Raw genomic sequence first — 22,732 nt, forward strand, 5'->3', positions numbered from 1 at the left:
TCAAAATGGAAGGAGAACTAAAACAGAATCCCATAATCAAATACTCTAAAGTAGAGCTAAACAGACGCATTCAGATCGACCCCTAGAACTCCTTTCACTAGGCACTCCAGCAACATCAATTTCGTAGCACAATATATTTATCCATATATAATTAATAAAAAAACTCTCGCACTTTACTCAATATTTCTTTGGATGAGTCTAAGTGCACTATGGTCTAATCTAGAAACAAAAACAAGGAATATGATGAGTTGGATAAGCATCAATTGTCACATATAGAAGGTACAGCACATCAACTAATTTACAGCACTTGGAGACATCCTCCGTAAATCAATCGGGAAATTCCCTCTTTATATGCGCATTCTCTTACTTTCTGATTGAAAGAAATTCAAAGCTCCGAAGAGGGTTATCATGGTTGCCCTTTGTGAGTGAACTTCGCGAGAATGATGATGGTTTTGTTTCAATTCCCTGCTGAATTCTCTGTGTGGTAGATAGACGGCCAGTGCTTGACACTAATCTGCTTGAGCGACTATCCGTTGGTTCAGCAGAAGAGGTCGGTTTGCTGCTTGACATGATAGCTCTTTTAGAAGAGCTTCCATTTCTCGAGCTACGGCCTCTCTCTGAATCAGCTTGCTGCAAAATAGAGAATAAGCTTTACTTACCTAGTAGCTCAATGCGACAAAATTCAGAATAAATATATCTAGAATTCAGATTTCTACCACATAAAATATGTATAACTAAACAGTACATAAATTTTTCTTATGCTGCTTCCAGCTAATATACGAATAGTATATTATTATAAACTGTTGGTTCACTAAATATCCAGTTAGTGCCTTGACCAAAAGCAAGTAAATAGATTACAAAACAAACAGTCCGAGCCGATTGAAAGGGATTGTCTGTTATTTCTCTTCTTTTTTTTTAGAGAAAAAGGAGAGATCAATACCACATCTTTGGATGAAGGAATATCCTCTGAAGTCCTCTGTCTGGAGTGTTCCCCATGCCTACCAGCTGCAGAAGTATTCCTTCTGGAAAATGCTTCAACAGCACCAGTAAATCTATCCCGAATATCTTGCCCCACTAGATTAAAGAATAAACACGCAAGCGTCAACCAGTGATAATTGTCAAACACTGCAATTTCACTAATAAGCAGACACAAGTAGATGCTGGCACACAAATTACCCTTACCACATCTGGAAATTAGAAGGTCAAGAGCGGATACTCATAATCCAGGAATTTAAAGGCACACATTTTTACAAATTATCTGTTACTGAAAATAAAACTCATAGACAAGACGTGATTTTGACGTGTCTTGCTTGAAGAAATTACTAAATGCCTAATGAAACTAGTCACCCCAGCCGAATGAACCCTATAAGGAGCTACTAAAAATAGACATCACACCTTATTTGAGAATATGCACAACTTTTTTTTGGGAGAATATCTACATCTTCAACAAAAAAAATAATACCTGATGCCCTTCCTGGCCTTTCTGCAGATGGCCCAGCATTTAGTCCGGCATTCCCACTAGGATTCTGGAAGAAATACAACGCATACACTTTTGCTCATAAGCAAGTGGAGCAGCAATTTTCAATGATAACATCCAAAACAAGGTTTTCAAATACTAACTCGTCCTCTAGAACTGGCACCAATCTGAGGATACTTCAAAATTGTCCAATCAAATACATAGTCAAATTGATAACCTGCACCAATAAAAGGTCGTGATTCAAATCTTGAAAAGCCAATCAAAGACTAAAAGTGAGATTGCTAACAGCTGGGAAATTTTCGGACCGAAAAAGTAGGCATCAGAAGATCATAAAAAAGAAGAGAAAGTACCTTCACGAATAAACAAGTCTCTAAAAAGCCTCTTCAAATATGAATAGTCAGGTTTATCTTCAAATCTTAATGATCGACAGTAGTGGAAGTATGATATGAACTCAGACGGATAAGATTTGCACAGCACCTGTTATGGACAAAAAAGGGAATCTTCTCTGAGTTACCTCATGCACTACAAATCAGAGGCAAGATGGCCCAAACAAAAGCCAGACTACTTTATTAACCACAACGAGCTCATTTTACATTACATGATCCATACTTGACTCAAAGCAGGGTAAAAGTTTTGTGTTACTATCATACTTCAACAAAAGATTGAGACGAGGTGACTTCCTTGCACATGTACTCATCATTCACAAAAGGTGATGTAGGTTGTACCAAGATGTATTCATACAAGTAATAAGTACCTCTACTGGTGTTAACATCTTTTTCTCACTGATTTTATCGTATTTCTGCTTCTTAGTACCACCTTTCAGTCCCTGCCATGGAAGGCTAAGCCAAAAAGAAACCGTCCCAAGTCAGGAAACAGGAAAACACTCAGAATTTACAATAAGAAGAAACACAACAAAGTCAGAAATATGGTTGCAAACAAAACAAAAGCGCATAAAATTCAACCTTCCTCTAAGAAAATACATAAGCACATAACCAAGAGATTCCAAATCGTCTCTTCTGCTTTGCTCTGCCATAAAAACGAAAAAGGACAACAATTGATCAGTTATAAATGGTACTGAAACTAGCTATGCCCCAAGTAGTTCAAGAATCTAAACAAGATACACCTACCAACTCCAAGATGTGTGTTGACACTCGCATACCGAGCAGTTCCTGTCAGATTCTTGTTTTCCCTGGGGAAGATAATAATAAAGAAGACCATATAGAGGCAATCCAAAATCAAAATACAAATTTGTTAAAACTGAGGAGAAAAGTAATATTCCTCCTTTCTTTCTTTTTTTTCTTTATTAATTTCCTTGTATTTACTAACATAGACTTTTTTGTTTACATTATCAAAAATGAATGAGAGGGATTTAAATAATGAAATAAAATTTTTACCAGCACACTTCCTGGAACTACACTTCCCTTGCATTCTCTTAAAAAACACCTAACTACCTATCCCCCCAAAAATAAAATGACCAGCACAGAGTCATCATCCTTTTTCTTTTGCTGTTCTTTCATGGACGATGAATGAAGTCACGAGGAAGGATAAAAGGAAAAGCTACTCAGTTTCATAATGAAGCAGATTTTGATACTTTATTGAAAAATAATCTAATAATACTAGTCAAGTCAAGCAAATTGATATAATTTTTCACTAGAGAAAAAACGAAGGCCACTGTAAATGGTGATCATGCGCCTTTCTTGCCACTCTCTTACTTAAAACATAGAAAAGAGTTCTAGAAGAAAAAAAAACAAAAGAACAGAAAAAGTGCAAAAAAAAATAGAACCCAGCATACAACGTTCCTGATGATGAAGATTTTCTAAGGATGTGAAAGAGAATCTGAATTCTGCTCTTTTTTTCCATTAATAAAACGATTCTTGAGCATACCGATGTGTGAGCATACACATATTTATCAAGGACCAGATCAAGTCAAGATTGCTGTTACCTGTATGGTATATGCTTGTGAGTCTGGAGATCCCTATACTTTTTGGCAAGCCCAAAGTCAATTGCGTAAACCTGTTATCAGTATTTAGAAATCATTGCATCAGCTACCAACACTTTATTTTCCTTAGAGCTCTTACTTCAACACTAGTATCCGGTAAGCATAAACATCCAATTACATACCTAGAGAACCATAATAGTGGATCGAACAGATAAGTATATCCACTAAAGCTTAAAGAGAAAAGAAACATTAACTTTGACACGAACACCATATGAGAACATCAGGAGCTCAATTTAAGTCATTCCTACACACCCGCAAGACATCACTCTCCATAACAGGATCTAGGGGCTGGCGGTAGTCCGCACGGCCATCCAGATCTAGCTTTGTTCATGACCAAGTTATATTTGAAACGTATTACAGCTTTGTTAAATGTTTTATCCTAAGTTTCGGCTGTATGGTAAACTTTTACTCAAGCATGGAGCTTGCCTTAATATTAATGGATAGCAGTTCTAACAAGGGTTTCAGGCTGCCCCTTTCTTCATCTTTCACGGGGACTTACAATACCACATGCTCGCTATCATTAATATTAGACTTACCACCATCTTGAAACCAAGTCAAAACTTGTGGTAAAAGATTTAAGAACTATAATAAGAGTTCATTATAACTTGATTAGATCCAGATATTAGACAAGAACATCATACAGAGATTATAAAGCTAGCATAGATATGAAAATTACCTTAGCCGGCCATGGAGGCGGCAATCATAAGAGAAAAATAATAAAAGGAATAAAAGAAAATACCTTGAAGAATAATCTTCGAACCAAAGTGATTCTTTATTGCTCACAAGAGAGTTTTTACAAGAGAGACGAGAGAAAACTTAAAACTTAATTCAAGCTTATTGTCTGAACTTATCTATGCCTCTGAATGAGGCTCCTTATATAGAAAAAATAAAAACAAAGTGGGGTCCTCATATGGGCCCTACATACTATTTTAAACACTATTATTGTTCAAAATAAGATTTCTGATAAGATTTCGAATCTTGAATACTGTTTAAGATAAGATTTCTGATAAGATTTTAAATCTTATCCTTTCCTTTCAGATTTTTCATTATTGTGCCATCTTTTTCTTTCATGGATACCAGGAATCTTCCACTTTCTGTAGTTGTCCTTCTGATAGCTCAATATTTTGGTCTACCGATTGTCCATCAGCTGTATCACTCTGTCCTCATAGAAGTGTCTGATTTATCAAACTCTGCGATATTTGTTAATAATTTTTTTTTAGTTTCAGCCAGATAATTGTTTATCATTTCTTCCTTATTTTCATCTTGAATGGAAATTCTTCTGGCGATATTCTTGATTGAACTTCTAGTAGAGATGTCCCTTTGAGTGAAGTCCTGATATATTTTAATAGTGCTGGTGATTTGATCTAGTAGTTCTTGTCCATATAACTGACCTGTTGTTGGATCTTTTCTGTTTAATTTATCCCAAAAATTTGTAAAATATTTTCGGTATAAACAAGGAATATTTTCAATTGGTGTATAACCCACTTCTGGAGTCCACTTATGGATCCAAGGAATAGAAAATTCTATAAAAAAAATACATTTGATCAATTTTCTCAATGCTTGAGACATGATCCTGTAAAAATAGATTTGTTATAAACGGGGAGACTTTTGCCCATTCTTTGTATAAAATAAGAAAATTATTAGGTAAAATTTTTACTGTTGGTCCATGCATAGACCACCAAATTAAAAACCAATTTGGCAAGTTTTTTGCAAAGACTTTAGCACAAATTTTTATAAACCAAAAGTGACTTATAAAACCCTCTAAATCTCCATGGTCTTGTACTGCATTTTATGTTAATAAAGCTGCAGAACAAGAGAGAGGTGTTCCCAGGTTAGTAATAAATTACAAACCTTTGAACAAAGTTTTAAAATGGATAAGGTATCCCATTTCTAATAAGAAAGATCTTCTTTACAAATTATATGATGCCAATATATTTTCAAAATTTGATTTAAAATCAGGTTATTGGCAGATTCAAATTTTTAAAGAACATACTTATAAAACTGCGTTTAATGTTCCTTTTGGTCAATATGAATGGAATGTTATGCCTTTTGGTTTGAAAAACGCACTTCTGAATTTCAAAAAATTATGAATGATATTTTTAATCCTTATATGGATTTCATTATTGTTTATATCGATGATATTCTTGTTTATTCTAAAACATTAGAATCTCATATAAAGCATCTTAATATTTTCAAGAATATTGTTATTCAAAATGGTTTGGTTATATCTAAAACCAAAATGAGTCTCTTTCAAACAGATGTGAGATTTTTGGGTCATCAAATTTGTCGGGGAAAAATTACCCCTATTCAGCGATCCATAGATTTTGCATCAAAATTTCCTGATGAAATAATTGATAAAACTATGCTTCAAAGATTTTTGGGCAGTTTAAATTATATTTCTCCTTTTTATAAAAATCTATCTAAGGATCTTGCTCCTTTGACAAACAGGTTGAAGAAAGGTAGAATGTTACCTTGGAATGATGATCTTACTAATTTGGTCAAATCCATTAAACAAAGAGTTAAATATTTACCTTGTCTTACTCTTGCTAATCCAAATTGGATTAAGATTATTGAGACTGATGCTTCAAATATTGGTTATGGTGGAATCTTAAAGCAATTTAATCCCCATGACAAAATTGAATATCTTGTTCAATTTCATTCAGGCAAATGGTCTGAGTCTCAACGCAAATATGCGACTGTTGCGCATGAAATGCTTTGTATTGTTAAATGCGTTTTAAAATTTCAAGATGATTTATATAATCAGAAATTTATTATTAGAACTGATGCTCAATCAGTCAAATACATGTTTGATAAAGTTTTAAACATGATATTTCGAAGCTAATGTTTGCCAGGTGGCAAGCACAATTAGCTCCTTTCGACTTCGAAATCCATTATAAAAGGGGAACTGATAATTCTCTTCCTGATTTCCTATCAAGAGAATTCTTGAATTGTTAATTTCTTTGTATAAAATGTCCTCTTATCAGTATTTCCTTGGAGAAAAAACTCTTATTACTATTCTAAAGATTCTACCTTTAGATAAAGACTCAAAAGAAAGGATCTTAGACATAATTGTCGACGATCTTGCTATGGATTTCTTTATATTAGGGTCTCGATATTCTGACCTTTCCCTGGCTGATAATGACTGGGAACTTGATATTGAGGGATATTTCTCAGATTTATACTAATCTATTTGTTCTACCTTGGCAGTATGGCAGGCAATGAGCCTCCGCCATGGTCACATGTACGTGGTCGTGGGGGAAGAAGTCGAGGAAGGGGAAGATCATCCTCTTCACACTCTACAAGGTCATCATACGACTCTTTTTTTCCAGTTATACAACATGGGAACAAAACTTTGATTAAATCAAAGATTGAAGAAGCTTCTTCATCAGCTTCATCTTCAATAAATCTTAAGGATATTCCTAAAGATAGTTCATTATATGAACAAATACAAGCATATTTGCAGACAAAAGAGCAAAGTTATACTTATGCTTCTTTAGCCAAAGAAACTGACCCAGTCAGTGTTCCAGAAAAAACGGCGAAAAAAGAAATTATATTTCTTTTAGAAAACTCTAATATTCAGAGAAGTAATGAACCTTGAAATATACTCCAAAGGTATCTTACAAAAGGATTATATTTCCCTGGCGAGGCTTATAAAACTCGGACCTATTATGAATCCATTCTAAGTTATACTGGAAGTGCAGAATTTCAACACTTCTCCGATTTTGATAAGAGTGTTTATAACTTCTCCAAAATCACAATTAATCAGATTATATCTGCTGAAGACTGGGGAATCTCCACTATGCAGGAGAGACATGTTTCAGTGAATGGTGTAAATATGAATTTTACATATTGGGATTATATCCAAGTCTTTCACAAAAATTTTTATTATAATAACAACAAATTAAAGCACACTTGGTTTATAAAAATTTGTGCTAAAGTCTTTGCAAAAAACTTGCCAAATTGGTTTTTAAATTGGTGGTCTATGCATGGACCAACAGTAAAAATTTTACCTAATAATGTTCTTATTTTATACAAATAATGGGCAAAAGTCTCCCCGTTTATAACAAATCTATCTTTACAGGATCATGTCTCAAGCATTGAGAAAATTGATCAAATGTATTTTTTTATAGAATTTTCTATTCCTTGGATCCATAAGTGGACTTCAGAAGTGGGTTATACACCAATTGAAAATATTCCTTGTTTATACCGAAAATATTTTACAAATTTTTGGGATAAATTAAACAGAAAAGATCCAGCAACAGGTCATTTATATGGACAAGAACTACTGGATCAAATCACCAGCACTATTAAAATATATCAGGACTTCCCTCAAAGGGACATCTCTACCGGAAGTTCAATCAAGAATATTGCTAGAAGAATTTCCATTCAAGATGAAAATAAGGAAGAAATGATAAACAATTATCTGGCTGAAACTAAAAAAAAATTATTAACAAATATCGCAGAGTTTGATAAATCAGACACTTCTATGAGGACAGAGTGATACAGCTGATGGACAATCGGTAGACCAAAATATTGAGCTATCAGAAGGACAACTACAGAAAGTGGAAGATTCCTGGTATCCATGAAAGAAAAAGATGGCACAATAATGAAAAATCTGAAAGGAAAGGATAAGATTTAAAATCTTATCAGAAATCTTATCTTAAACAGTATTCAAGATTCGAAATCTTATCAGAAATCTTATTTTGAACAATAATAGTGTTTAAAACAGTATGTAGGGCCCATATAAGGACCCCACTTTGTTTTTATTTTTTCTATATAAGGAGCCTCATTCAGAGGCATAGACAAGTTCAGACAATAAGTTTGAATTAAGTTTTAAGTTTTCTCTCGTCTCTCTTCTGTAAAAACTCTCTTGTGAGCAATAAAGAATCACTTTGGTTCGAAAATTATTCTTCAAGGTATTTTCTTTTATTCCTTTTATTATTTTTCTCTTATGATTGCCGCCTCCATGGCCGGCTAAGGTAATTTTCATATCTATGCTAGCTTCATAATCTCTGTATGATGTTCTTGTCTAATATCTGGATCTAATCAAGTTATAATGAACTTTTATTATAGTTCTTAAATCTTTTATCACAAGTTTTGACTTGGTTTCAAGATGGTGGTCAGTCTGATATTAATGATAGCGAACATGTGGTATTGTAAGTCCCCGTGAAAGGTGAAGAAAGAGGCAGCCTGAAACCCTTGTTAGAACTGCAATCTTTTCAGCAACAATACATGAGGTATCTTACAGTTAAAGTGTAGAACCCATTCATGAAGAAAGCTGGATATAAATGTAGACTTTGTAAGCTGCAACAAGCATTGCTGTATGACATGATTTACACCTAGTAGCTTACAAATTACAAGCCAGTAGTTGGGCAATCAACCATCAACATGCACAGCCTCTAACTTAAGCAAAAGTTGCGCTGCCAATTTAAGCATAGAGATGGCATGCACAGTTAAAAAGAAGCAACTTGCAAGAATAAAAAATCACACTTCAAAAATTGTTTCCTCAACCAAATCTCAGTTATAGACTTTAGCCAACCTGAAGGCTGAACTCAGTAAACCACCAATTATCCAAAACTATGTTATTCTTTTCTTTTACACGGTAAAGATAATAATGATCCCAACTTATAAGGAAGAAAGAGCTGCTGGAAAACAGACATCGACAAGCAACAATTGGCCAGAGCCATGACGGAATACTTAGGATTTCAATTTGATTATGCCAAAATAAGTTTGTACAAGCAGGGCATGAACGCTTACCTGATTTGCCTTCCGACCTAATCCCATTAAAAAGTTGTCTGGCTTTATGTCACGGTGAAGAAATCCTCTGGAGTGCATGTATTCAACTCTATTAATCTAAGAATGGCACAAGATAAGTTATTATTAGCTCAAGTACATAAAAACATGTTAGAATGTTACTCTCTAAAAAGAAATGGCATGTTGATACGTACGAGTTGATCTGCTAGCATTAACACTGTTTTCAAAGTAAACAACCTGTTGCAATAGTTGAAAAGGTCTTCCAAACTTGGTCCAAGAAGGTCAATGACCATTACATTGTATTCGCCCTCCACTCCAAACCATTTGAGGTTAGGAATCCCGGCTTCATTCAAAATGGCAAAGAACAAGAAGATTAATTCACTATTCATAAGAGTGTTACTGGCAAATTTACTTGCTATAACATAAACGACAAAAACATCATATTCAATAGTTAAAAAAAAATGTTACAAGAATTTTGTATTTTGGCATAGGAAAAAAGCATGGTATATGCCTTGACGGAATGCTTTGAGTTTTTGGAATTTCTAGGGATGAAACTATAACAGCTATGCTGCAATGATTTGGAGGTATTCTGCAGTACTTCATTGGTAATTCTTTTAATTATAGTGGTGCTCAGACCAGTTTGTGTAAATCTTGATTGTTCCACCCAATACACGCTACCTCCTACCAACACATGACTGAATAACTCTGTTTATCAAGGCTTAGGCAGATGGGAAAAGATAACCTTGTGGTTTTCTCTTCTTTTTTCTTTTATTACCTTGCTGAGTTTTGAAACTAAGATCTCGTGGTTCTCCTCCCATTTATTGACCACTACGCCACACTCTAGGGTGCTACTTCCATGGTACTTAATTAATGAATCAACCTTGCCAAATAAAGGAGAATTCAAACAAGCCCATACAAAGTAAGTTTCCTTTTCCATTAATATAATAACTTGCCATATGTAAAATAGAAGTTGCATAAAAATGAAAAGCAAAATCTCCAAACAAACAGCTAGATAGATCCATTATTTGAAAATTAAAACAAGGGGCCAGCAAGTGCAACGTTCTGAAAAGCAGACCATATTAATACTTTAGTGGCACTCCACTGTTCTTCTCTCTTTGTTTCATTTTAAGAGCTTTTTTGGAGTTGTTTTTAAGAGTTACTATCCAAGAATAAAAATCACATTTTCAACATATGGTGTAAAGAGATGATATCAAATATCAGTGGGTGGAAGTGAGACATACTTCCTCCTTGGAGTAGCATATAAATTTTCGATTCATAGTGCAGTTGAGGGTGCCTCGTCTTCACAGATTCCTGAAAGTTAAAATTACAAGAGAAAAACCCTAAGAACGGTCCTATCACATCAAACATTAAGAGTCTTGAGACCCATAATACACAACAGATTAAAACATATACTTGTGAAATAAGCATGCCAAACATATTCAGAAAACTAGTCTTGATTCCATAAGCAGCATGATATTAAAAGACCGTAGAAGCCTGTGGAATGAGAAAACATGGCTGCTTTGTAATTAATTTTGACAATTCATATTCTTTTTTTTTTACCAACAAGAAATCATCTAGATCCAACCCTTTAGGCCAACCGCAACCTTCGAAAATCAGGGACAATGGGCCCACCACTCTACCCTTTTCCACATCTTATTTCTTTTCTTCTTCTTTTTTTTTTTTTTGGTGGTAACACTCAGATAAAAAAAATAGATTTAAGTTGCTTTCTATAACTACCTAGTGCAGTTCTACTTAAATTAGGAACCTCTTCCGGAAAATGAAGTATTACAGCAAGTTAGATGCTACTTCAATATCTTAGATGCACATTCGTCCTGTGTTCCACCAACTTACAAAGCTTCTATTGGATACACACCTTAAATTTCAGAATAAACAATCATGCTAAAAAAAGTTTCATCATTTCTTGTTGTTCCTCAGCTGAATAAACCAAGCTAAGCCTGTAAGCGTGATCCTCTATCCTCCCTCTTTCTATCATCAGAGAATCAATCCGTAGATAGGTAAAAAAACTCAAACCACCAGAATAAATATACTGAACAAAAGTTACTAGAGATCTCATAAGATTAATTCAACATGATAATGCCCCACAACTCTTCTGATATTAAATATAATGGCAAAATGGCATGATAGCAAGAGATCAAAGGACAAGAGAAGCAAATGATCTGCCTAAGCCATTAATTATGATCAAACTAATTACCTGTGTATGGATAAGTGTGACATTGTATTACCTTAATTTTCCTTAAAGGTAAATATTGGACTGAAATGTACTGAATAAAGCAGAAATAGACATACAAGATTCACATAGCTGATCCAACCTGATTTCGGATAAGCTAAACTAGATAAATTTAATGTCACAATAACAACATTAGGCATTACACAGAGAAAAATAAATCCAAACAAGCAAACTCCCCCTATGCAGAAAAAATCAGATAAGATTGATGATTGATGGTTAGAGATGAGCTCATACCAGCTTAATAGCAACTTCTTCTCCATTTTGTAAATTCACACCTGAATCAACAAAGACATAAACAGGTAAAAAAAAAATACTAAAAATACAAATGCAGAATGAGGCTAATCCCCAATCATATAATATCAAACAGAATCAATGAACAAAAGTAATAACAGAACATACCTAAATAAAGCTCGCCAAAAGACCCACTTCCAATCTTCCTTCCCAGCTTAAACTTCCCACCCACGACATGATCCATGGTGATTCAATCACCCTCTTCAAATTCACCAAAAACAATACTTCCACAGCAATAATCACCTTTTTCGCCAAGAACAATACTTTCACACCAAAATATCGTTAAACAATTCAATTTTCAATCGAAACCCCACAATGAGGCAAGACCCAACAACAACAACAAATATCTAAAAATTATGCAGCAAACAACTGTCTTATTCAGCTACATCCTTCAACAAAAAACAAAAAAAATCCCGGGTCGATCTTCCAATACCCATAAAGAATTAGAACCCTAAATCACAAATTAAGTCATCGATCCCCATTGATCAATTAAAAACAAAAAAAAAAAAGGCAATGAATGTAGGATACAAAGTAGTAACAAAAACCGCGTATATTTTCTATATAAATGGAAAAGTTTCGGTTTGTTTCGACAGAGGAATCAGAAAAAAGGGGACAAAGAAGCGAAGATCGAGGGGCAAAGTGAGAAATAGAAAGGAAAAAAAAGAGTTTTTTAGAAAAAGAAAGCAAATGATTTTGATGCTGTATGCTGTGAAAAAAGCTATCAAGAGAGAGAGAAAAATGAATATACGTGTGGGGATGGAGATATTGAAGAAAAAGGACAAGGACAAAAAGAAAAGATAAGGAAAATAATATTTTTCTCCAAATTAAATAGATATTTGTATTACTTATATATATAATATAAGTAATACAAATTTTAATGGACTTAGAATTATCTTATTAAGGCTGAAAGAGAAGGTTAGAATATTATTACTAACTATAGAAAAAAATCACTTTTGAAATTTATCCAAAAAAATAAAAAAGTATCACACAATTTAAGACATATAAATAACTAGTAATTAAATTGAGTGCATAAACCATCATTTATTTAATTTATTCAAAGTTTGGTGATATGTATCATTCAAAGTACAAGGTTAATTTTATAAATAAAAATAGTTGTATGCCTAAATTCGTGTGCGATTAATTTTTGCTATATATAAATTGAAATATTGGAAATATATATTCACATTCAACACAGTTATTCAAACACAGTTCAAATATTAGATCAATCATTCTTAAATAATAATCAAATTTTGAATGTATAAAAAAAGATTTCTAGTAAGTAAAAAATTAAAAATATCTTTATAGAAAAGCTATAAAATAGAGAGTAAATTACTCATAAAAGATGGAGAGATCTTAATTCCTCGTTATATTATATTTGGCCCCCATCAAGCTGTAAACTTTCTTTAAAAAAAGAGGAACAAAAAAGTAGATGAAAGGATCAAAATAGTTTATCTATTTTGGATTAAGGTTCAAAGTGATTTTTGAGTTTTCACATAAAGCACTAATAGTTTTTTATCTTGGCAATATTGGGACACTTTTGGTCCTCCGTCAAAATTTTATCTATCTTTTTACATTGATTTATCTATAACCTATGTATAGAATATTCAATCATCATTTTATATATTTAGTAGAAATAACAAATCAATATCAAAAAATGTTAGAAGAAAAATAATTTGTTTTGTTTAGTAGAAATCGTATTGCAGGTAAAGTCGAGAGGTTCATCACGATAATTTCACGTGCAATAATATAATTTTTTCTTTTCCTACAAAATCATATGTTAAGATGTTCTTAGTTTAGCTGCAGTAATATTTTTAGTGAACAAAACAAAGTGTTTTTCTTATCACCTTCTCTCGGATAGAGTTATTATTTCTATTAAATATATAAAAAGATGATTGGACATCCCTCAAATAAAATTTTGGACAAAATTAATATTAAAAATAGGCAAAAAAATTTAGGATATAGGACCAAAAGGGCATCAATATTGCGAACATCAGAAATTATTAGTGCTTCACGTAAAAACTCAAGAATCACTTTGAACCTTAACCTAAAGATGAGGAATTATTTTGAGTCTTTTCTCAAAAAAAAGTATATTGTAGGTGTCGAAAGGAATTAGGAAACATGGAAAGAACAGCTGACCAACCATTTTTATTAACACATTGACTCAATGAAGGATGACCCCTACCTATTCTCATAACTTGTAATGGTTTAATCTGCGTCGTCCCACGTGCATGAATTTAAAAAATAATAATATATTTTTTGATTTTGAATGTTCGATTTTGAATTATTTTTTTTAGAATAAAAGAATCTCGTCTATCTCAGTAGTAATAGGACGGTAGGAATATAATTATTTATGCTACTTCTTTGTTAGTTACAACCTCCTTTGTTATGTTGTAGGCTACAAATGAAGAAGTATCAATCCATTTTAATTACAATATTATATGAAAAGTGTTTACCTTTGTTATGGGTTTAGATAAAATTTGAGTTATAATGTCAAACTTGATTTTTGTAAATAACAGATCAAGTTGTCGTCTTTAGTTAAATAAATTGTAAAAGTCAAAAAAATTATGAATTAAAATCCAGTCAATATCTATTTAGAAGTGTTTCTGTTGATCATTGTAATTTTATATATTCCTAATATATACGAGCTCAGAAGTATGACGTGTGTTTCATCACTGTTTAGAAGAGAACAAACCAAAGTTGTGAAACTGAACTGCATTTGATTCCAAGTGCATTCATATCATGTTCGTGCTAATAATAAATACACACGCGATTAGATTAGATATCTGCTAAAGTATTTACCCGCAATAGTTAATTATATCATTGAATTCTGTAGGTAGCTATTAGTTTTAAAGATAGTTAGAAAAAATGTTAATTGCCTCAAAAACACATATTTAGCAATAATATTAAGCTATTGTCAGTATAAAATATTTTGAAGCTCTTGTTTACGTCTTTTATTGCTGGATTACTGCATATACATAATGAATCTAAGCTAACTCCATAATTATGCTAATCCTTATAACGACCTGCTAAACATCTAGTAAAACTGTACAAATTAGCACTAAATCAATTGTAGTAATAACTACCAGTAACTAATGACTAGCTAATTGATACAACATGCATTTATATATATATATATATATATATATATATATATATATATATAAATATAAATGTTGTGTGTATTCATCTTTAATATAGTTTGTCCATATAGTTCTTTGGGATAATTTTCACATTGAACTTGCATTTCTTGTTTATGTGACTTAGAAAACATTGTTATTTTGAGCCACTTGTTGGTCAATTTGATTGGTAAATAAATCTAATAAAAAATAGTAATTAATTTGGTAAATATAAGTGGTAAAGTAGAAATTGATTTAAAGTAATAATAAACTCTATGCTAGTGAGAATAATCAATTAGAAAGTAATGATATAATTATAAATTTATTTATTTATGAAAAAAATGGTTAGTAGATATAAATTTAATTTTCTTTTTTATAAAATATAAACTTTTAGATCAATTTTTATATTTAAAAAATCTCAAATCATGATTTATTGAGATTTAATTTGATAAAATCAGTTTGATATCGCACGTCCGAATGATGAGTTCATCTTATAATTTCGTATTACGATTTCATATAGCATAAACGCCTATTAAGAAAAAATAATGTTTTTATTATATATATTTACGGTTGAATTTCTTCGATATACAAGATAACTATAAATCTTAGATTTACAGCTAGATTAAAATGTACATACATTATGAAATTGTATAAATAGACGGACACTTCTTATACAAAGTATTACGTAGATTCCTTCCAATGGCAGCTAGTTCAACAGCTTATTTGGAAAAATTCAAAAAAAAGAAAAGAAGTGAAGTATACAACCATAAATATTATTAAACAGCATATAATAATGCATGAATTAAACCAAATAATCCACGTAATGCACTATGCATGTACTACTCTCTCTCTTCAAGCTGTATTATATATATGGAAGAAGGAATAATATTTAATGTTGTAGACTTTGTAGTATATAATTTGTACGTGTTGAAATATATAATGCAACAATATATCTCATTATTACTCTAATAGAGATGTAACAATTATTTTGTTTATTTTATTGTGGTTTTTATAAGTTTTTATTATTTTCAGTTTGATTTGTTTATTTTTTTTATATTGTGACTCCTTTTGTATGAATTAATGTTGACTCCTAGAGGCCGTGAGACTCGAATATTAGACAATTTTTTTATTTGAGTATAATATTAAAACGTGTGATATCATCTTATCTAAAAGATTAAAATTTATTTATTCTTGATAATGTCTATGGACAAGAACGGAAGTAAACTTTAATACAAAAGAAAATTTTGGTCCAAATTGCAAAAAAAAAAGAAAATTAAAAAAAATAAAATATATATATATATATATATATATATATATATATATATATAAAAATTAAGAATCCAAATTGCATGTTTAAACGTAACTGTAACTTCATCTAAAATAATTTCATATAATTATTTTCTCTCAAATGCCCAAGTCTCTTAGTACATAAACACAAATAATTAAATTCTTCAATTAAATAACGGATCAATGATGATTCTATTTTGATTATTTTTTCTCTTACATGTGGTATCTAGCAGACGCCAGTTGTGATAAACAAAAAATTAAGATTGGGTCATTTCTATAAAGATTGATGAGACAAATGAAATAAATTGATCATATGATTATAAGATCTGTCGAGAATAATAGCTGGATTAAATAGCAAGGTCATGTATTTTATCATAATGAAGTTGGTAGATATAAATTATTTTAAATTATAGATTTTCTTTAATGCAATAAATACATGAAAGAGTCTAAACTTTATATATTGAAGATATAATGCATATTTATTTATTGAATTAACTTAAATTGTAATTGAAGATGACTGTATTTTTTCTAAAAGAAAGGCAAAAAGTAAAAGAAAAAAGCAGATAATTTAGTAATATTAGCATTATTTGGTAATGGTAAATTATTTTGTTAATTTAATAACCGAATTAAGATTTTAAATTTACGAATATAAGATTTCAGAAAAGAAAAATGACCATTTTTTAATAAATTATTTATATAATTTAACTGTATTTCTAAACACAAATACAAAATCCAAATCAAATCAAAGTTGCGGAAACTTTATTTAGACAAACTTGTAGCTCCGCTACTATTTGTTATAGCAGATTAAATTAAATAATTGATTTTTTTAAAATAATTATTATAATAAATTTAATTATGCTCTATAATTATAATTCGTGAATATATTTGAATAATTGAGTTATATTTGCATAAATTTGAAAGAACGAATTTATCCAAACACAAACATTTGAACTTTAAATAGTTATACAAATTATATTATACAAATTAAATCATACAAAATTATATTATATAAAAGTTATACAAAATTATATTATACAAATTTCGGATTATACAAACGTGTAAATTATATAAATTCAAAACCTCAACCCATATAATTATCATTAAATATTGATTGTGAATGATAATTAACAAAAACTATAGCAATATAATAATTAATTAACTAATATACTTACTTAACCACGTAATTTCTAGTGATACGAAAAATATATCTCTAAGTAAAAAAAAAAAAGATTTATGTATTTTTCATATTGAGACAAAGCCAACCTTTTTATTACTACTTTCAAATCATGTGATAAAATAAAACAAAACTGCAATAATAACCCTAATGCGAACACAATTTATCCCAACAACAAAACATTATAAATAATCACTTTATTATTATTGAAGTCATTTTTCTTCATTTTCTTTTTTCCCTTTTCCTTATTATTAAAGTCACTATATATTCGTGCAAAGTGAAATTTTCAGGTCCATATATTCTTTGAAATCTTTTAACAAAGACAAGTATGATTAGGGTCCACTAATGTCATCTTCTAATCTTAATTTTTGTGTACATACAAACAATCTTAATTATTTATGATGTGGGATGATTCCATGTAATTACACTTGATAGTTTGTCGTTATTTTTGTAATTATTGATGCTACCTTAACCAACAAGACATTCTTTCATTTAAAATGAAAAATGATGTTTGAGAAAATTCTCCCAAATTTTGAGTGATTAATGTACTTAAATTGCTTTTCTTTGGGTAAATTAAATTTGGGCAAATTACAAAAATCACATACTTTTAAGGTAAAATTACCATCTATCTCTTAAAATTTTATAATTATAAAAAAACCCTCAAAACGGATACGATAATATAAGCGTTGATACATTAATCTAATGCACGAGATACATTAATCGTTAAGTAAGATACATTACATTTTATACATGATACACTAATTTGATGCAAGAGGTACATTTTATACATGATACATTCATCTGATGCGCGAGATACACTAATTTGATGCACGAAATACATTAATTTGATGTACGATATACATTAATGTGATGCACGAAAATAAGGAATTTTGGAAATTTATAAAACTTACGGGGGATAATGGTAATAAGTAAACTAAAAGGTGGAATTTCCATAATTAATCCAAAATTTAAACCATTTTAGTTATTTTTACTTCACTTTATTACCTTCTTCTCTCATATTAGTTCTCCATCATTTTTTTAAAAAAATCATAAATAAAAAAGGATAGTTTACTAGTTTTATTCTTTAATAAACTCTTAACAAACTCCTATAAACTTTCAAAAAGAACTAGTGGTGAGGATAAAATAATTTTTTTATTGATTAATTTTATGATGGCGTGGACGATCAATATGTAATGAAGGAATTATATTACTATGTGTTAGATGAAAGGATGCATCCTCTCGATTGATCTACGCATGTTCTTTTCTTTTTTTAGGTTATTATCTATCTTTTTGAAATTGTTCAATTATAACTTTGAACATTATCCTTTTGAATGTTAGTAGATTCGAATGTAATATTTTATTTTATTTTATCAATCTTATTAACAAAATTTATAATTATTAACGTTTATAATAACTTATATAATTTTACATTATTATCTAATATTTTAATTTATTCAAAATATTTTTTTATATCGTGATTTACAATATTTATAAATTACCAACAATAAACATAGGATTATTTGTTAAATAGTTATTAAAAGAATGAAAAATATGTGATTAGTACATCTATGGGCTAATCTATTATTTCCATCATGTTTGGGGTTACGTGGATGGCATATATTATACTATGATCATTAATTTCTCTAAGCAAAATATTCTAAAAAATAAAAATATTAGTTTCAGAAGTGCACGGAACACTTGCAATGATTTTGGATGACAAATCTATCAAATCACGTTAAAAATAACTATACATATAATGATTCATAATGATAAATAAAAGGGATCCCTAAATAAACTATACAGTAACTCCAAAATAAAAAAAAAATCTGGATTTGAATTTTGAGTGTTTGTAAATGATTGGATTGTAACAGCTTGTATGAGTTGATAGACTCTCACACGATATGAACTTGTTTCTATTTTTGGAAAATTTATCTTAAATTAACTTAGAATTTTTAATTACGTATTTAGAATTTTTTCGAGTTCACGTAAATATATATTTTCCTTGTAAGATTAATAGTAGAATTGTATTTTTAAAAATAATATTTAAATATAGATGTGCCATGTGTGAATCCAACACAAAGTATTATATAATACGATGATGGTTGGATACACCTCTCTCACTGATATAGGAACTTAAATTTTATATATTTATTTTGTTTTTTGTTTTTTTTAAGATAAATAAAAATTGAATAACATATATCTTTTGACTTTTTTTCATTAATTTATATTTTTTTTATAGAAAATTTAAGCCGGTTAAAAATTAATTTTTTTTAGCATTGTAATTTATATATATATATATATATATATATATATACATATTATAATTAAACAAATGTGTATGTTAAAGCTAATAATAATAGATTATATAGCATGAAATCAATAAATTCAATCAATCTTAATACCTTTGATAGAGATCGAAATATATATAACTTATATAATATAAAGAACACAATTTGAATAGATAAAATTTAATTTTTTAACTTCTAATTTTAAAAGTTTAATGAATGCAGTGATAAAAACCTAGAATTCAAATAAAAAATGTAATCTTAAAATTTAAATTTTCATAATAGTCCTTTCAAAATCTTGGATACACTTTGAGAAAGCCCTTCTAGCTAAAAGTAGTATTTTGGTGGTTCTTCCCTACATAATTAATAGTATGATTTGGACTTATTATAGTAATAATTTGCATTAAGTTATTACTATTTTATTCACTTAAAGCCCACAAATAGAACATTTCTTGTGAGATTGGTTTTTTAATGAAAGTTCCAATAATAACAACACTCCTTCTCTGTTTATAAATAATCTCATTTGTCCCTTTGAAATTGATAATTTATCAAACATGAATTGAATACTATTTATATTCTCCTCTCATTTTTTCTCCAAACTCACAAAAAGATAAATTGTTGAACATATTTTCAACTCTTTTCTTTTATTATTATTTATTATCAAAAAATTAAAAAAATGGATTTAAGAGATGTTGGAGCTACACTTCCCCCTGGGTTTAAATTTTGCCCCACTGATGAAGAGTTAATTTGTCATTATCTCTATAATAAAATTGCTAATGAAAAAGGATTGGTTCTTAATTTTAGTTTAGTGGAAATTGATCTTCACACTTGTGAGCCATGGCAGCTTCCTGGTATGTTTATTAATTTTATCTTCTTCTTAATTCTCTGAGTTAATTACTTTTAAAATGCAAATTTGTCTTAAATAGTAGTAATATATTGTGAGTCATGGCAGTCCCAGAATAAATGTTCCCATTAAGAATTCAAGACGAAATATCTAACTGTTTCAAGTTATATATTAATTATATCTTACGAATTTTTATTTATTTTTTCAGTGATCGATTTTCGAGAAACATCTAATAAATAAGATTATGTTAGTAAACTAAAATGCACTACTAGAAAAAGTCAGAAAAACATAGTATTATCAACGGAATTTTTCGATAATTTTCTAGCTAATCATGGTTAAATAACTTTTAGTTAATTAGATTTTTATATAATTTATGTTAATTCTTATCTAAATGGGATTAGTATGACATTTTGTGGTTTAACTACGAATTTTGTCTCCGTAGTTAATTCTTTGACTTTTTTATCGTGATAAACATGAAATGAGTGAAAACAACACTCTAAGGGAATTGAAGTAGTGTTTAAATTTATCTAACTTGTTCTTTAACGTAATCCTTGTCTATTTTTTATTATTTTGTAATAATTTTGATGAAAATGTTGTTGATTTAATTTAGAGGTGGCAAAGCTCAACTCTAGTGAATGGTACTTCTTCAGCTTCCGAGATCGAAAGTATTCTACTGGCTTTCGGGCGAACCGGGCCACAACTTCGGGTTATTGGAAAGCTACGGGTAAAGATCGAATCGTGCTTGATCCTCAAACCAGTAATGTTATTGGGATGAGAAAAACTTTAGTCTTTTACAAGAATAGAGCTCCTAATGGCATTAAAACAGACTGGATCATGCATGAATTTCGACTTGAAATTCCCCATATACCCCTTAAGGTAAGTAAATATCGTTTTTATCCGATTACATACTAATTAATGATTATTCACAAACTATTTATAATTATAAATAAGTTTGCGTTATTTTTCATAATTTTAATATATTTGGAAACATGTGTACAATGTTTAAATCTTGAAAATAAGGTCGTTGAAAGAAGTTTTTCGAAAATATTAAAGAATAATTTTTTTAACAAGTATAATTAATTTTGAAACAGGATAAAGTATTTATGGATTGAATAACGAGCTTCCATATTATTCACATGTTAAATTACTTGAAATAAAAAAAACTTTTGCGGGAAATTTCTTAGAAACCTCCTGGTTAGAAACAAGACAAAAAAAAAAGAATTATTAAAGTAATGTTGTTTAACTTTCTTGTTCTTGTGATAATTGAACAGGAAGATTGGGTATTATGTCGAGTATTTTACAAAAATAAAGGTGAGAACAACAACAATTGTACAAACAAACTTAGCTCACAAAACAAGTGTGAGGCAATTGTCACTTCTTCAAATGTGTCACAATCTCCTATCTATATGAACCAACATTCATTGAATTGTGACATTAAATATCAAAATTCACCCCATCAAATTATCCAAAACTCAAACATAATACATCATCATTTGTTTGATTTATTAGTAAAAGATCATCTTGAAACAACTCGATTGACCGAGTGCAGCCAAGAGGATGATCAGTACGGATTGTTATTCGATATGAATTTTGAAGAATCGTATGTTCAAGATGAACAAATTCATTCTAGCCTCGAAGGCATGAGATTCGATGATGAAAATAGCGCAGTTTTAATTTGAATTATTGATATGATTGGTAGCAATGATTAATTAGTAATTATATTATATATATGTTGAATTTGTGAAAGTTTCTTTCTAGTTTTTCTTTTTATGAATTGAGAATTGTAACAAGTTTGATTGAATTTCTTTTCTTTTTTTTTCCTTCCCTCATTGATATCCTATGCATTCTTTTGCTAAATTCCTACAACATTTGTACAATATTTTAAATCATTTTTTCTAAAACTTTTTTCGGAATTAAAATACTAGTAACTTGTATTTTTTATCCATATTCTGTATTACTCTTTAATGTATGCTAGCTCCTCATAACAAACAATTGTTTTGCTGGACATATTAATATTTTTGTATCATAATGTTCTACTAAGTTATGCCAACTAAACATAATTTCAATTATTAAATAGAAAAAGTTAAAAATCAACCAATTTAAACTTCAATTGTTAAAGAGAAAAGGTTAAAAATCAACCAATTTAACGTGTGATTGAATGTTAAAGGGAAACTTACATAAATATACTATGATAAAAAAAAAAAACTATTTATAGCAATAACTTTTTTTTCACTTGACCATTTTTAATTCATTTATA

The 22,732-nt window shown here is 29.8% G+C and overlaps 2 protein-coding genes across 2 annotated transcripts; one reads left to right on the plus strand and one right to left on the minus strand.

Annotated features, from left to right (window-relative positions):
• Positions 1–119: 119 nt before the first annotated feature.
• Positions 120–12,603, minus strand: LOC101262628 (casein kinase 1-like protein 11). The gene is made up of 14 exons (XM_004242318.5): positions 11,878–12,603; positions 11,713–11,753; positions 10,472–10,541; positions 9,425–9,573; positions 9,234–9,329; positions 3,420–3,490; positions 2,605–2,666; positions 2,440–2,503; positions 2,232–2,316; positions 1,828–1,954; positions 1,621–1,694; positions 1,463–1,526; positions 941–1,074; positions 120–630 (listed from the first exon to the last, which is right to left on the minus strand). Exons 1-14 carry the CDS (start codon positions 11,951–11,953, stop codon positions 364–366), a joined length of 1,380 nt encoding a protein of 459 aa, XP_004242366.1. The 5' UTR covers positions 11,954–12,603; the 3' UTR covers positions 120–363.
• Positions 12,604–20,076: 7,473 nt separating this feature from the next.
• On the plus strand, positions 20,077–22,332 carry LOC101262323 (protein CUP-SHAPED COTYLEDON 3). The gene is made up of 3 exons (XM_004242317.5): positions 20,077–20,482; positions 21,086–21,351; positions 21,747–22,332. Exons 1-3 carry the CDS (start codon positions 20,308–20,310, stop codon positions 22,152–22,154), a joined length of 849 nt encoding a protein of 282 aa, XP_004242365.1. The 5' UTR covers positions 20,077–20,307; the 3' UTR covers positions 22,155–22,332.
• Positions 22,333–22,732: the final 400 nt, after the last annotated feature.

Source organism: Solanum lycopersicum, chromosome 6, assembly GCF_036512215.1.
Source record: "Solanum lycopersicum chromosome 6, SLM_r2.1".
Classification (NCBI taxonomy): Eukaryota; Viridiplantae; Streptophyta; class Magnoliopsida; order Solanales; family Solanaceae; genus Solanum; species Solanum lycopersicum.